Below are 15,012 nucleotides of genomic sequence, written 5' to 3' on the forward strand. Positions count from 1 at the left end.
ACACCTTGACACGAGGGCTGTTCCCGAGCAGGAATGCGGTTTGTTTTCTCAGGGACTTCCGCGTCCTTTGCAGTTGCTTAATCCTCACTCCTGACTGATACTCAATTAGCTTGGCTCCCGATGTTTTTTTTAATGATCCTTTTTTAGAATTTTAAATGTACAAGGGACTTTTGAAATCCGTTTGTTCCCGGGAGCTGATTGGTGACAGGTCTGGGGCTAGCAGCCACGTCGTCTGATCCGGGAAGGCCGGGCAGCTGGCAGGCGAGGGGCACGAGTGAGCGCGGCACGCAGCTGAGGCTCTGTTCTGCTCAGGGTTCTGGCTGGCGGAAGAAGGGGATCTTGGGCAAGCTGAGGAGGCAGCCTCCGTGTCTGCATATTTTCGCCAGGGGTACCCCAGGCCTGTAAGACCTGTTTTGGGAAGCACACTAGGGGCGAGTTCATGGTTGTAAAGCCCCAAATAGACCGTGTTGAAAACAGAGGTGTCGTCATAATTGCTTTTGCGCAGTAACCCAGGAATCAGGGACCTGGTTTTTGTGACCTCCTGGCCAAGCTGGCTGGGGGTTTCTCGTGTCCATTCTACGGACCAGGAAACTGATGCAGAGAGGTTGAGGGACTTGGCACAGGCTCCGAAACTGCTGAGTGGGGAAGCCAGAACTGACCCCGTTTGAGTCTAACTCCAAACCCCTCTGCCATGTTGCTGCCATGGGGCATCCGGAAGCCCGACAGAAGAGCCTGTGCCTTTGCCGGCGACACTGTCTGGCAGGCGGCAGCTCCTGAGCCAGGGAAGAAGACACTCAGGCCGTCCGTCCTCATGGTGGGCTGTGTCCGCAGACTCTGATTGTGGACACTGTCCTGGGGAGTTCTGAGGGACTTCATGTTTCAGGTGTCGTGGTTGAAACATAGCCTGGAAGATTCTGGAGGGTCACTTCCCTGTAGGGCACCTGAGAAGTGAGTCATCTGGGAGACCTTCAGAAGTAAAGGAGCTGGCCCCAAAGCCGAGAGGCTTATCGGCACCCCGAGCCCGGGATCTGCCCCACAGCAGGGAGCTAAAGGAGCCCCTGGCAGGGAGCAGGGACCGGGGGAGGGGTGTGGATGGACGTCTGGGCTCTGGAGCTGACTGCGCTGGAGGGTCGTCTTTCTGGCTCTGGGTCTATAGAGAAACGTGGTGCCTTTGGGGCCTTTGGGGCCCTAGAGCTTCTAGGGACAGCAGGTCTGTGTGGTCGCTGGAAGTGCCTCCTGGGAGAGCGAGGATTTTCCAGGGGACAGAGCAGTCGTAAGGACTGAGCAGGAAAGAGATGGTGGATGCATCACGCAGGCCCAGGAGAGGGAGATGAGAAGCTAGGGCTGGACCTGGGACCCAGAGCGACGCAGACTGGGTCTGGAAGAGAAGCAGAGCTGCTGTCGCTTTATTTGGGCCCTCGTGCTCCGACATTACTGGCCTGGAGGGTGGGTGAGGACAGATTACTGGGCTCTTCCTTCACAAGTCCTGATGCGGGGGGTCTGGGCCTTTCCAGCAGGTTCCCTAGGGCTGTTGATGCTGCTGATCTGAGACCACATTTTGAGAACTGTTGGCTGGAGCAATGTCCAGAGACAGTTTGGTCGTCACAACCGGCGTCTAGCGGGTGAAGGGGCATGCTTCCCGGCAGCCTGTAATGCAGAGGTCCGTGCCCCACAGCAAGGCGTTCTCCTGATCCGAATGTCAGTCGTGCAGGGGTGGAGAAACCCTGGCTTAGAAAGGAGCCCGGCGTGGGAGATTGGGTTGCAGTGGTTTTGGGGACCCATGATGGCTCTGGGCTAGAGGGGCAGCTAGGAGGTGGCCTTACCTGGAGATGACATTCTCTTCCAGTTCTCACAGGTTGGGGCAGAGGTCCCGTCAGATCTTGGTACAGTCTGAAATCAGAAGCTGCCTCAGGATGTATACTCGAGGTCAAGGTCAGGCACCCGTCACAGACACAGCCGGCAGGGGCGACAGAAAATGAGGGTCATAATGCTGCCCTTGATTACTTACTGATTTCTGTGGGTTGTGGAAGTTTCGCTGTTTACTTTTTCTGGAGCTGCTTTGCCATGTTTCCACCTGGAAATTTGCAGTGGTGTCTTTGCTGGCCCGAGGGGGAACGATTTTGGGGGTAAGCATGTTTGTCAGGCAGCCTGGAGCCGGGGAAGAGTCGAAGGTCTGGGTGGGGAGAGCACTGTGCAGGCTGCGTGAGTCCCTTTCCATCGGAGGTTCTCGTGGCCCGGCGTGGACGTCGACCTGGAGATGGGACAGACTCGTGACCACTCGGAAGGCGGCCGCGGCCAGCGGCCAAGCAGGCGCTCTTGGGCAGGGAGGCAGTCAGCGTGCCGCGGCGACGCGAGGGTCCTGGGAAGATTGAAGGCACAGAGGCCGGGCTGCATGGGCTTGAGTTCCAGCCCTGCCACGCACGGGCACTCCCGGCAAGCTAAACTCTATGTGCCTGTTTCTATCTACGAATACCTTGAAACATGGAAAAATGCCTGGAACATTGTAAGGAAATATAAATGTTAGGTCTTCTTCTTATTTTTATTTTTTTGAAAAAGATTTTATTTATTTATTTGACAGAGACACAGGGAGAGAGAGACCACAAGCAGCGGGAGTGGGAGAGGGAGAAGCAGGCTTCCCACTGAGCAGGGAGCCCGAGGTGGGGCTCCATCCCAGGACCCCAGGATCATGACCTGAGCCAAAGGCAGATGCCTAACGACTGAGCCACCCAGGTGCCCCCTATTATTATTATTATTATAATTAAGACTGCTCTGTGTAGGCAATGATGGTCTTAATGAAACATTTCAAGAGGGGCACCTGGGGGGCTCAGTCAGTTAAGCATCTGCCTTTGGCTCAGGCTGTGATCCCAGGGGTTGGGCTTCCTGCTCCGTGAGAAGCTGCTGCTTCCTCTCCTCTTCCCCTGCCTGTGTTTCCTCTCTCCCTGTGTCTGTCTCTGTCGTCAAAGAAATAAGTAAAATCTTTATTTATTTTAATTTTAATTTTTTAAAAGATTTTTATTTCTTTATCTGACATAGACAGAGATCACAAGTAGTCGGAGAGGCAGGCAGAGAGAGAGGAGGAAGCAGGCTCCCCGCTGAGCAGAGAGCCCGATGCGGGACTCGATCCCAGGACCCTGAGATCATGACCTGAGCCGAAGGCAGAGGCTTAACCCACTGAGCCACCCAGGTGCCCCAATAAATAAAATCTTAAAAAAACCCAAAGAAACGTTTCAGTGGAAGAATTAAGAGGACTTGCTGAGTCCAAGCCTTCAGTCTCCTGTACTGGGAAGTGTTGGGGAGTGAGGTAAAGTGGACCTCGTCTTAGACATTTTAAATTTTGGATTATTGATCTTAGAGCTCCAGTTGGATGAGATGCCGAGCTGGACTGTAGGTCTGAGCACATGACGGACATGAGGCTGAGGGCAGGGAGACTTGCAAAGACAAACCGCGACTTGACTTTATACCCAGCGTTTTCTCTATGTTGTGGTTTTCCGTAGCAGCTCTTCGAGGTGCAGTGTCGTCCCCATTCTAAAGCTGAATGACCACCCAGTGCAGGTTCCTAACTCGTTTGAGGTCCCTCAGCAGGCGGGTGGATGGGTTGGACCTGAGATCCATCCGTGCATCTGTTTATCTGCCCCATGGACATTTTTAAAACTTTTTCAGAGCGGTCAGAGTCTGCAGCAGAACTGAGCAGAGGGCGCTCCGGGACCGCACACTTGGACGGCATCCGCCGTCGGCAGCACTGCCCTCAGAGTGCTCCCACCCGGAGTGCGTGGTCTGGGCGGTGCCTTCCGTGCGGGAGACAGGTGCGCGGTCCCACGGACCACCGCACACGCCACACCAGTAGCTCCCTGCCGCGATGCCGCAGGCGTGATGCAGTGGGTGTGGTCGGTCTGGGGCCAGGCACGGTGCCGGGAGCAGAGGTGTGCAGGAGCAGAGGTGTGCAGGAGCACGGGCCGTGGTCCTGGCCTCCCGCTTGTGGAGCTGCGGATGTGGTCGGTCCTGGGCTGGTTTTCCAAGGCTGTTTCCGCACGGTCTGTGCCTTGCCCTCCCCTGTGCCGTGTCTTCAGAAAGTTCAGTAGAGAGACAAGTGGGCAGGGCATGGGGAACAGATTTTTTTGTATTCTTCATGTGCTCCCCCCTTCCTTAGAGGGTGAGGCTGTTGGTATATCCCAGATCTCGCCCTGTCTGTTACGGCTGCCTTGCCGAGAGGGGGCCGCCGAGCCTTTCCTTGTGTGGCTTCTGGGAGGTCAGAAAGGCCCGGTGTGTTTTTCTCCATTGCACAGTGAACATTTCCAAACCCTTGAGCAATTTACCTGTGGTTTTTAGCCAAACGAGGTCATTGCCACGTATAGAAATTCAGGTCTCTTGACCCATTTCATGGGAGAGTTACAGGAGCTGTCCTTGTCTTCAGCTTTCTTGGAGAACAAAGATAGGGGGTGGGGAGGGTGGGCAGGGCCTGAACACCAGCTTTCAATCACGTGAAGAGTGCCTCTGGGGCCCCATCTCCTGAGAACCCTCCAGGGCCTGGGAGCTGAAAGCAGGGGAGAGCACTCAGGGAGGTAGTGCGCTGCTTGGGTCCGGCGAGGGAGGCTCTGCGGGGGCCCCTCTAGGCTGCTGTAGAATCGCAGGGGCTGTGAGGTGCTGGGTCCGGCCCACGGAGAACGTCTGAGCCCCGGGGGGACGCCGCCATGCAAGCCCACCTCTCCTCTCTTCTGCCGTCTCTTGTGCAGTGTCCACTCCTTACAACTTTGGCTCCAGCTCTGGACCAGCGGCTGTGTGCCGAGGCTCCTGGGCCACCTCACCCCAGCTCCAGTCCAGGCCCTCCAGGTCCAGCTTTCAAAGTTCCGTGTGCTCCCTCCGATGGCACAACTCCAACCGTCTGTTGGATTACAGGGCTGCAGCCGGGTGGGGAGTGTGCCCCGCGCCCCCGCCAACCGTGCGCCCCATCCTTCCCTCCGCAGACGTCCCAGGAGTTTGTGGAGAAACTGACCAAGAGGCTCAAGAGACACCCCGAGGAGACGGGTGGCTTCCAGGAGGCGCCGCTGGCCTACGACGCCATCTGGGCCTTGGCGCTGGCCCTGAACAAGACGTCCGGTGGGGGCGGCCGCTCCGGCGTGCGCCTGGAAGACTTCAACTACAACAACCAGACCATTACCGACCAGATCTACCGGGCGATGAACTCCTCGTCCTTCGAGGGCGTCTCTGTGAGTGGCGGCGGTCTCCCCGACGCTCCCCTGCGCTCCCCCGAGAGGGCGCACACTCTCCTTTCCTGTGCTCGCGTTAACCTGCGGGATCGGTCTCAGACCCCCAGGCCAGAAAAACCCGCAGGAGTCAAGAGGGGAAGATGCTGTATTCCATTTCTTTCAGCTTCTCCCTCATGGATTTTCAGTCCAGATATTCATGAGTCAGATGGGAATCACAGGATTTTAAAGGAGACAGTCTGAGCGGTCACCTGTTCCTCTCCAAGCGGGGAGAACAGCGGGGTGCCACACCTGGGTCCCACAGCCAGAGGCTGGGGCTCCTGGGGCTCTGTCCGGGGACGCTTCCCACTCAAATCCCATGGGGGAAGCTTCTTTTCCAAAGAAAGAGTGTTTCTAAAATCTAGGGTATGGGCATCTGGGGTATGTCCTATATGCAGGCAAATTCCATAAATAGAATTCATTCAGAGGCTCAGTGACATCAAACACATAAGGATCCAGAGAGGCCCTGAGCTCTCTCCTGGCTCCCGCTTTTATCACCTTTACCGCCTCCGCATGTTCCCGCACGCAGGGTCACGTGGTGTTTGATGCCAGCGGCTCCCGGATGGCCTGGACCCTCATCGAGCAGCTGCAGGGTGAGTTCAGGAGTGTGGGGGCCCATGGGGTCAGGCGGTGCAGGGTGAGCGCAGGGGGGCGGGCTGAGGTCTGGTGGCCCCGCCCGAGGACGGAGATCGGGAGGGTGGCTTGTGCGTGCCCATCTGCCCTTCTCTTTGAACGGGTTCGTCAAGTGTTTACCTAATAAGAAGAGTGAAAAGCTCAGTGGGGGTGGGGGGTGCCCAGGACTGGGAAGGGGCAGACACACTGCCTTCCTCCAGGGGCTTCCCTTGTCATTTCGGAAATTTCCCTTTGGGGGCCTGGCTCTGAGGGGCTAACCCCTGTCAGGTGCAGCCTGCGGACTCCAGGCGAGCGGCGTCTGGCAGAGCTGCTATTTTTAGAGGAAACCTACTGCATTTCCTTGCTGTCTAAGCAAGCTTTTCTGATTCTCGGGTCTCCTGTGTAGTCTGGCTTTTCTCACTTGTATCTCCTTAAACGTCAGCACACACGTGCCTGCCGAGCCTCTGCCGGTCGGACTGTCCCCACGCCTCCCGGAGCGTGCCCTCTCCTTCTCCCCGCTCCCAGCGGTCCGCAGAGCCTCCTTGTGGCCCAAACCCCAGGGCTGTGGGTTGGCTTCTGAGGGAAAAGTTCTGGAACAGGAATTCTTAGGGATGGCTGAACTACCCCCCACCTCATGGCTCTAAGAGGCAGATGCAACTTTCCAAGGAATTAGAACTCAAGCCAACAGAAGAGAAATTTCTAAAATTAAAATGAAAGCCATGGGGAAAATAGATCCTGTGATTCTGTCTGTCATGAGAGGGAGAATCAGCAGAGATGTCGCAGGCTTCCGAAGCCAGAATCGAAGTGCGAGACGATCGGCGGGAGAGGCGTGAGGCTGAGCAGTGGCGTCTCCCCAGAGGCCTCGAACCCCCGAGGTGCTGTCACACACCCATGAGCCTTGGCAGACACCTTGCATTGCCCGTCAGCCAGGTGGCTGACTCGAGAGCCCTCCTGTCCTCCCAGGGACCCCTCGGGGGCTCAGACGCAAGCAGGGAGAGTGACTTGAGGGGAGTGAGAAGCTCGGGCCTGGGCTGGGCTCTTCAGCTTTCCGTTGTCTCCCGCCCAGGGGGCAGCTACAAGAAGATCGGCTACTATGACAGCACCAAGGACGATCTTTCCTGGTCCAAAACGGACAAGTGGATCGGTAAGCGGGTCCTGTCAGTATTCTCCTTCGGTGCCTCTGAGCAAGACCAGGTGTTGTGCACGTGAACGAAGCTGGGGTGGCAGGTGCCATGCGCTGGAAACGTGCCAAGGAGATGGGCTGGGGTCCGGGTTAAGACGTTGGTGGGGTATGTTTTTGAAGAGGGAGCGATGCACTAGCAAAAGTAATGTGCCGCTCAGGTACTAGGATCAGAGATGCGGGCGCATAGTGGGTGGCTGGGAAACCCCGTTTGGGTCTCCCACATGTTCTGGTACCTTGATCTATCTGGACCAGCTCCTGGAGCTTGGAGTCGCCTCTTCATCCTTCTCAGGAAACTAGTTGCTTAAATTACAGGAGAGGTTGCAAAACCTCCTGGAGTGTCTTCCCCTCGAATGTGCTTGTTAAAGAGGCAAAGTAAAAGCAAGTGTTGCTCATGAGCTTCGCGGGCCAAACGACCGGCAGCGGGAAGGACACTCCTGTGGACAGGAGGAAGGACCTGCCGCTGAATCGGGCCGGGCGCGTCAGGGACGGAGCCAGCTGCCGGCTGCCCTACCCGACTGGAAGCTGGTAGCTGCTGGCACTGCTGGAGTTCGGACATATTTTTTTATAATTTGAATTTAGGACAGTATTCTCTACTGCTATAAATGCTGCATGGCCTAAATTATGCTTCTCTTTTTAAAGCTAAGCAAATTGAAATGAGGTTTTTTTTTTTTTTTGCTGTGAACTCGTTGACAAATCTGAGTTTCCTCTTGAGAATCACTAGAAGACACTGTTGGGAACATCACCCTGCCGGGGTTGAAGCTCCCAGGTCGGGTTGTCTTCCTGGGGTCCGGAGGCCAGGCAGGGTACTTCGAAGTCTTAGCTTTATGATTGCACAACCGTCGTCTGCAGCTTTGGGGATCTGAGTGCTAGAGACTCACGGGTGTCACCTCTCGGCCGTTCCCTTCTTTCTCTCCCAGTTCCTTTGGGTCGAAAAGACACAAATCACAGAACAGACACTATCAGAAACACCCCAGCTTTGGTGACACATCTTGGCCCCCAGCTCCATTCCCACCTCTCCCTTCCGACTGCTTCCTGAGACCCCGCCACCCCGGGCTGGGCAGCATTGCTCCGCAGCACCCCCACTCAGCATTAAGGGCAGCGAGGGCCCCACGTCCTCAGGGCTAGAGACAGGTGTCCCTTGCCCCTTCCTCTGCCTCATCTTCATGTCCTTGTCCCCTCCCCTTACTTCCTAGTGTCATGCAGGAGAGACCCCCCAGCTGACCAGACCCCTCCCCAGGGCCACGCAGGAGGGGCCCCCAGCTGACCAGACCCCTCCCCCAGGGCCACACAGGAGGGGTCCCCAGCTGACTAGACCCCCTCTTATCCCTAATGCCATGCAGGAGGGGCCCCCCCGGCTGACCAGACCCTTGTCATCAAGACATTCCGCTTCATGTCCCAGAAACTCTTCATCTCGGTCTCTGTGCTGTCCAGCCTGGGCATCGTCCTGGCTGTGGTGTGTCTGTCGTTTAATATCTACAACTCTCACGTCCGGTAAGTTTACTTTCGGACGCTGTCCTCCTGCTCTCTGCCCTCGGAGACTGTGAGCATGCCCCCGTGTGACTGCCACGTCGTGGGGGGGCGAGGCGTCCACTCTGGCCTGTGCCTTTCCAGTGACCGTGACCACCAAAGGGGGAAACCAGACACATCCCAGCTCCAGAGCAGCTCACCCACAACTACCAAGTTCTTGGGGGACACCACGGGGGCTCTGCTCCATGTGTGCAGGTGCGGGTGCTGGGAGACTCCAGCCTGCCCCCGCTGGGCCCTGGCCCAGGCTGCACCGGCTGGGGCAGGCCCCATGGCTCTGGAGAGCAGGGCCTCCCAGAAGAAGAGGTTAATTCTGCTCCTCGCCCTCCTCCTCTCCCGCCTCTGCCCTAGTTACATCCAGAACTCCCAGCCCAACTTGAACAATCTGACTGCTGTGGGCTGCTCCCTGGCGCTGGCGGCTGTCTTCCCCCTCGGGCTGGATGGTTACCACATCGGGAGAAGCCAGTTCCCCTTCGTCTGCCAGGTGAGGAGGAGGCGGGCAGACTCGCCGTGGACCCTGGCTTTCCCCGCTTGGGAGCCGCTCCTGGAGGCGCCGGGCGCGGCCTTTCCCAGACTGTCCCTGCTCCCCCAGTCTCTGTGGGCTGTCTCCCTTCTTCCCACCCTCCAGACCTTGCTGCTGGGTGGCTCTAGCCAGTTCCAAGGTTGCCATGGCCTGCCTCATGGAGGGGGGCGCTCGGGCGCGGGAAGGGTCTGCACAAAGAACCCTTCAATACTGGCATCTTGGCTGCGGGCTGAGGACGGAGCCCAGGAACTGTGCACTCCTGGGGGAAGGGCAGAGGCAGGGACTGGACCTGACAGCGGGGGCGGGAATGAGGTGCATGCTTGGTTTTGGGGTGTGGGAGGTCCAGGGGCTCTGGGAAAGGCTGGCTTCTGTGGCCACACGTGTGCAGCTCTCTTATGCTGGTGGGACACAGCCCCTGTCCCTGCCCATCTGTACTCCTCCATCCTGGGCCCTCTCCTGACCGTTCAGCTGGGCACGTGGTGTTGGCACACACAAGCGCACTTCCCCAGAGGCTGTCGCCCCCAGGGAAATGAGTGGGCAGCGGGAGTGGGCACACTGACCTCCGGGGTGTGTGAGAGGTCTGTGCAGCAGAGGCGGGCCGCTGGGGACCGGCTCCGGAGTAGCTGGGCCGGCACTGGAGTGTCAAGGATGTGCGGGCCTTCCTCAGCGGGAGGCACGGGGGGTCACTCAGGTGGCCTGCGGGGGTCGAACGCCAGTAGATGAGGTGAGCCGTCGGCGAGGCCACAGCCTGGTGGGAGGAAAGGGCGAGGAGCCGGCCGGCAGGGGCTGTGTGGTGGAGGGTGTGCTGCCACACCGCCGCCCCGGGCCAGGGGGATTCCGCAGGAGCTGTCGCAGGCAGGCCCTGCCGGCAGAGGAGGGGGTGGGTGGAAGGAAGCTGCTGGAGGCAGACCCACTCGCCGGCCCCGCGTGCACCCCCGTGGCGCCTGACTGCACCGCTTTGCGCACGGTTGTGCCCTGCTCCCTCTCCTGTCCTAGGCGCGCCTCTGGCTCCTGGGTCTGGGCTTTAGTCTGGGCTACGGCTCCATGTTCACCAAGATCTGGTGGGTCCACACGGTCTTCACGAAGAAGGAGGAGAAGAAGGAGTGGAGGAAGGTGAGCTGCTGCTGCTCCTCGGCCCGCAGGCCCCTGGCTCTCGGGGCTCAGAGGGTTCCCGACCTGCCGGTGCTCTGTGTCCACCCAGACCCTGGAGCCCTGGAAGCTGTACGCCACCGTGGGCCTGCTGGTGGGCATGGACGTCCTCACTCTCGCCATCTGGCAGATCGTGGACCCCCTGCACCGGACCATCGAGGTACCCGTTGAGAGGAGGCCCTGGGGGCCGGGGCCTCTGCACGCTGGGGACCCAGGAGGAGAGCCGCCTCCCCGTGCCCTGAGGAGGCCCAGTGCGGGTGGGGAGGCAGGGGGTGGGGATCCCGGAAGGATGCGCAGACGTCCCAGGCCTCATGGAAAGCCAGGAACACGCCCTTCCCAGGTTCTCGTGAAAGCCCTCCCGGGCCTAGAGTGGGGCCTGGCTCCTGTGCTGAGGGCCGCCTGGGAAAGAGGAGGCCGAGCTGGGCATCAGGACTGAGCAGAGGTGGGGCAGGGAGCGTGACCGGGGTCTCCCCGGGGCCCCGTTTCTCCCTTAGACTTTCGCCAAGGAGGAGCCGAAGGAAGACATCGACGTGTCCATCCTGCCGCAGCTGGAGCACTGCAGCTCCAGGAAGATGAACACGTGGCTCGGTGCGCGGCCGGGGGAGGGCCGGCGCCGGAGGGCCCGCGGGAGGAGGGCGGCCTTGCCCCGATCCTTTCTGGAAGGGAGGGAGAGCCGGTCTTCTTCCGTGAGGAGCTGGGGGGCGTAAAGCAGGCTTGGGGCAGAGCTGGGGGCAGAGTGGCCCGTGGGGACTGCCTGACCCCATCCGTCTGGCCGGCTCCCTAGAGTGCGAGCAGGACGGGGAGGCCCGGGGAGGCCTGCACACCGGTGCGGGGTCGGAAAGGGCATGGCCGCCCTCAGCCGGGAGGGGGAGGGCCGGGGCGTGGCACGGCCGTCGCCAGCTCTCCGCAGCCGTCTTCCTCCGTCCCATGAGGAAGCCGGGACCACGGGACAAGTTGCGGGGACAGACGGAGACAGGTGTGCTAGGTCAGGGGGCCGATTGGAAAGGAGCCCCTTCACCCGTGGAGCTCGAAGCTGGAGCAGCAGTGGGTGGCGGGCCTGGAGGGCCCGGGGCTGAGTGGACGCCTGGAGGTCTTGTCGCCAAGCGGCCGTCGCCTCCGCCCCAGGCATCTTCTACGGCTCCAAGGGGCTGCTGCTGCTGCTCGGCATTTTCCTTGCGTACGAGACCAAGAGCGTGTCTACGGAGAAGATCAACGACCACCGGGCTGTGGGCATGGCCATCTACAACGTGGCGGTGAGCCTGGAGCCCTGGTGCTGACCCCAGGGCCACTGGGGAGGAGTCGGGGCTGGGACCCGTGGGCGGGAGTCTGAAGAAGCCTCTTCGTGCCGCGGGTCTGTAAAGCTCTGCCTGGTGGGTAAAGCCCTGCACAGACACTTAACAGCTCTGCCCGGGGCACACGAAGCAGACATTACCGCCCCCGCACAGGTGAGGAAGCAGAGTGGGGAGGTGAGATGCCGTGTCCCCGGCTCCCAGGCTGGAATCCGAGTCCGCTTCCGGCCAGAGTGCCCGGACGCTCAGCGCTCAGGGACTCCGCTTGGGCCGGTGCGAGGATCCCAGCACAGGGGCTGACCTGGAGCGGGACGTGGTCTGGGATTCTTCCCGCTCTGGAGTTGAGGGTGGCCTGGGGTCTGGAGCCTTTAGTGATGGGAAGTTCCCCCAGGACCTGTCCTCATGGGCTCCCTCCTGGGGGAGGAAAGCCTGGAGGCCCCCAACACGGTGCACCCGCAGGTCCTGTGCCTCATCACTGCCCCGGTCACCATGATCCTGTCCAGCCAGCAGGACGCAGCCTTCGCCTTCGCGTCCCTTGCCATAGTGTTCTCCTCCTACATCACTCTGGTCGTGCTCTTCGTGCCCAAGGTGAGGCGGTGCCCGCTTCCGTCCCCGCAGCCCAGCCCTGCTTCCTGGGAGCCTCTCCTGCTCCTGCCCTCGGGAGGGGCCCCACGGGCCTCGCCACCGGCTGGTCCCGCTCCCCCATCTCATGTGCAGTCCTCGGCCCCCAGATGCGCAGGCTGATCACCCGGGGCGAGTGGCAGTCGGAGGCGCAGGACACCATGAAGACAGGCTCCTCCACCAACAACAACGAGGAGGAAAAGTCCCGGCTGTTGGAGAAGGAGAACCGGGAGCTGGAGAAGATCATTGCTGAGGTGTGGGGGCGCTGGGGGCGCTGGGGGGTGTGGGGCGCCGGCACAAATCTGTGGGCATGGGCCTCTCCCCCTCCCCTGCCTCCCACTCCTCATTGCCCTGGTCCCTCCTCACCTGATGCCTCTCTTTGCTGCATCGTTCCTGGTGCCTCATGTTGGCGTCTGCTGTCCGTGCTGGCGGCCCTCCCCCGTCCCCGCTCACACCCCACATTCTTCTCTGCGAGCCCTTCCTCACTTCCCCTTCATCCAACCTCTCCCGATCTCTCTTCCTGCAGAAAGAGGAGCGAGTCTCCGAGCTGCGCCATCAGCTTCGGTCTCGGCAGCAGCTGCGCCCCCGGCGCCACCCCTCGACGCCCCCAGACCCCTCGGGGGGCCTGCCCAGGGGGCCCCATGAGCCCCCGGACAGGCTCAGCTGTGACGGGAGCCGGGTTCATTTGCTGTACAAGTGAGGGCCCCGGGGACCGGGGAGGGGCTGGGAGGAAGGCCTCCTCTGTGGGTCTGGGATCGGCTGGGTCCCCAGGACTGCAGACCCGGCGCGTTTGCTCTCCGCGCTTGCAGTTTTCCGACCGCCGCGCTGGCCGGTTTGTGCCTGGCTGCAGCTTCCTGCCCCGCCGCACCGCGCCCCTTCCCCTCCTGCCCGTGCCCGCCGCAGCCTGGTCTCCTGCCTCCCGCCCACCCTTCCCGCTCTGCCAGCTTCGTCCCCCTGGAGGTGCCCGCCTCCGCCCCGTGCGTGCTCACACTTCCCGACACACACGCGCGTGTGCATGCGTGCTCACACGTGCCTCTCCCTCTGGCGCGCACGTGTGTGCCCTGTCCTCGCCTCCCTCCTGCGCTCCGGGCCCCTGCGCCCGTTGTGTGCCGAGCGGAGGCCTTCCCCACCAGCGCACATCCGTGTTTCCCCCTGCGTTCCCCCGTGTGTGCTCATGGAACCCAGGTACCCTGCCTTTGCACCTTAAGACCATTGTGTCCTCCTAGCAGAGCCCGAGGCGCGCACGCTCCACGTCCTTATGCACTCTCCGCAGCTCACACCCTCCCGTGCTTTCTGCTTGAACCCCCACCCCACCGTCGTGCTCATGTCCACGCTATGTCCACGCTCTGCGTCCTTCCCAGGGCTGCTCCCTTTGGTTTTGTGTTTTTCTGGGGGTACTTGAGGGAGAAGGAATGGGGGCAAGCTTGGGGAGCTGCTTCCAGCAGACAGTTGGTGAGAATCCCAACCACAGGAAGGCTCCCCAACCCCGATGGCTGGCAGGGACAGACAGAGCCACCGGGCAGGAGGGGGCATCCCTTCCATGCCAAGGCGTCTCTTGGGGAGGGATCTCCCCCAGTCTCAATAAACCAGTGAACCGTGTGACTCAGCGGCTCGTCCCTTACTGTGAGCAGACTGGGCTTCTGTCCAAGGAGGGAGGCTCGGGGGTCTCTATGTTAGGGAAAAGGCCCTGGGGTACAGGGGTTCAAAGAGGCATTGCGTTGGTCCACTGAGGGCCTCGCAGGGCCACGCAGGACAGGGTTAGGCTGAAACAAGTGAGGGACAGCATTAGAGCTTCCAAGTGTGGGGTCCGCTGGCCCGGGTCAGTCACCACCGCGTGGGAGTAAGTTCTGGATCTCTGATCTCCGTGGCCTCATTTGTGAAGATAACAGTGGACATCCGCTCATCACAGCCACGCCAGGTGCGAGGACTGGTGCTCCGACTGTCCTTGACCCGGGAGTATGTTCGGCCGTGCTGGCCCCGTCACTACTCCTGCTGAATGAGCCCTCTGACGGGGCAGGGGGGGGGGCACTTCCTGGGGGACCTGAGCATGTGGCTGCTCAGACGTGAGGACCCTCCCTCCTAAGAACCAAGAACAACAGGAAAATGGCTGCTGCTGGGGACAGTGGAGAGATGGCCCTTGGGACAGCCCCAAGCGCTCCCGGCCTGCAAAGTCTTTGGGAGAGCTGAGCAGCTGGGAAGGAAGTTACTGTCCTAGGCGAGAATATTCTGAGTGGTCCGCGAAGGAAGGAAGCGTGCTGAGGCTCTTAGAGAGCTTGTGTCCTCGCAGAGAAGGGTGCTCGGCTCCTGGACTTCCCTCTTTCTCTTCGGCACTGTGTTTTGTTTTGTTTTTTTTTTTTTTCCCTTAAGCTATTCTCCCATTTTTGCAAAGAGCTGAAGGGTTGGGTGGGTCCTGCCATTTCGTCAGCCTGTTCAGGAGGCAGTTTCTGAAGTTCCGCAGACCTCGTGCAGAGGAGGCACCAGACCTGAGCTGGAAAACCAGTGGGCCGGGACTCTCTGGCTGAGGCTGACCGGACGTAGTATGAGTTCCCCTCTTCCCGTGTGTCTGTTCTCAAGAGGCCTGTGGAGTAGGTAAGCCTGCCGACTGGAAAGTGAACCATGGGCTTCAGAACTGCCCCATGGTGGATGCGAGAAGACCAGAACTATAGCCTCCGGCTCTCTTTGTACTTCGTTGGGTGTACATTGCATGGGATCAGAAGTCCTGCTGTGACCCGGGGAGCCGGACTCCTCTGCAAGCAGGAGTCGGGAACCACTGGCAGAGGCCCCAGGGGGCGGGCGGTGGTGGGAGCAGCACCCGGCCACCCTCCCTCCCTACCTCTGTTCGGAGGGGACTCAGCCGCCGGCAGGCTTCAG

General features: G+C 60.4%; 1 protein-coding gene across 2 annotated transcripts in view; it reads left to right on the top strand.

Moving 5' to 3' along the window:
- The window catches only part of GABBR1 (gamma-aminobutyric acid type B receptor subunit 1), a 25,557-nt gene extending 11,814 nt beyond the window's left edge, over window positions 1-13,743 (top strand). For both annotated transcript variants that reach the window (XM_059399707.1, XM_059399708.1), the window contains 12 exons: window positions 4,962-5,204; window positions 5,770-5,833; window positions 6,919-6,996; window positions 8,376-8,526; window positions 8,911-9,043; window positions 10,079-10,195; window positions 10,284-10,391; window positions 10,726-10,819; window positions 11,357-11,484; window positions 11,980-12,108; window positions 12,252-12,395; window positions 12,668-13,743. In XM_059399707.1, the coding sequence (XP_059255690.1) occupies window positions 4,962-5,204; window positions 5,770-5,833; window positions 6,919-6,996; window positions 8,376-8,526; window positions 8,911-9,043; window positions 10,079-10,195; window positions 10,284-10,391; window positions 10,726-10,819; window positions 11,357-11,484; window positions 11,980-12,108; window positions 12,252-12,395; window positions 12,668-12,841 (1,563 nt within the window). In that variant the 3' untranslated portion in view covers window positions 12,842-13,743. The remainder of the gene's footprint in view (window positions 1-4,961; window positions 5,205-5,769; window positions 5,834-6,918; window positions 6,997-8,375; window positions 8,527-8,910; window positions 9,044-10,078; window positions 10,196-10,283; window positions 10,392-10,725; window positions 10,820-11,356; window positions 11,485-11,979; window positions 12,109-12,251; window positions 12,396-12,667) is intronic.
- The last annotated feature ends 1,269 nt before the right edge of the window (window positions 13,744-15,012 follow it).

This window comes from Mustela nigripes, chromosome 5 (genome assembly GCF_022355385.1).
Source record: "Mustela nigripes isolate SB6536 chromosome 5, MUSNIG.SB6536, whole genome shotgun sequence".
NCBI lineage: Eukaryota > Metazoa > Chordata > Mammalia > Carnivora > Mustelidae > Mustela > Mustela nigripes.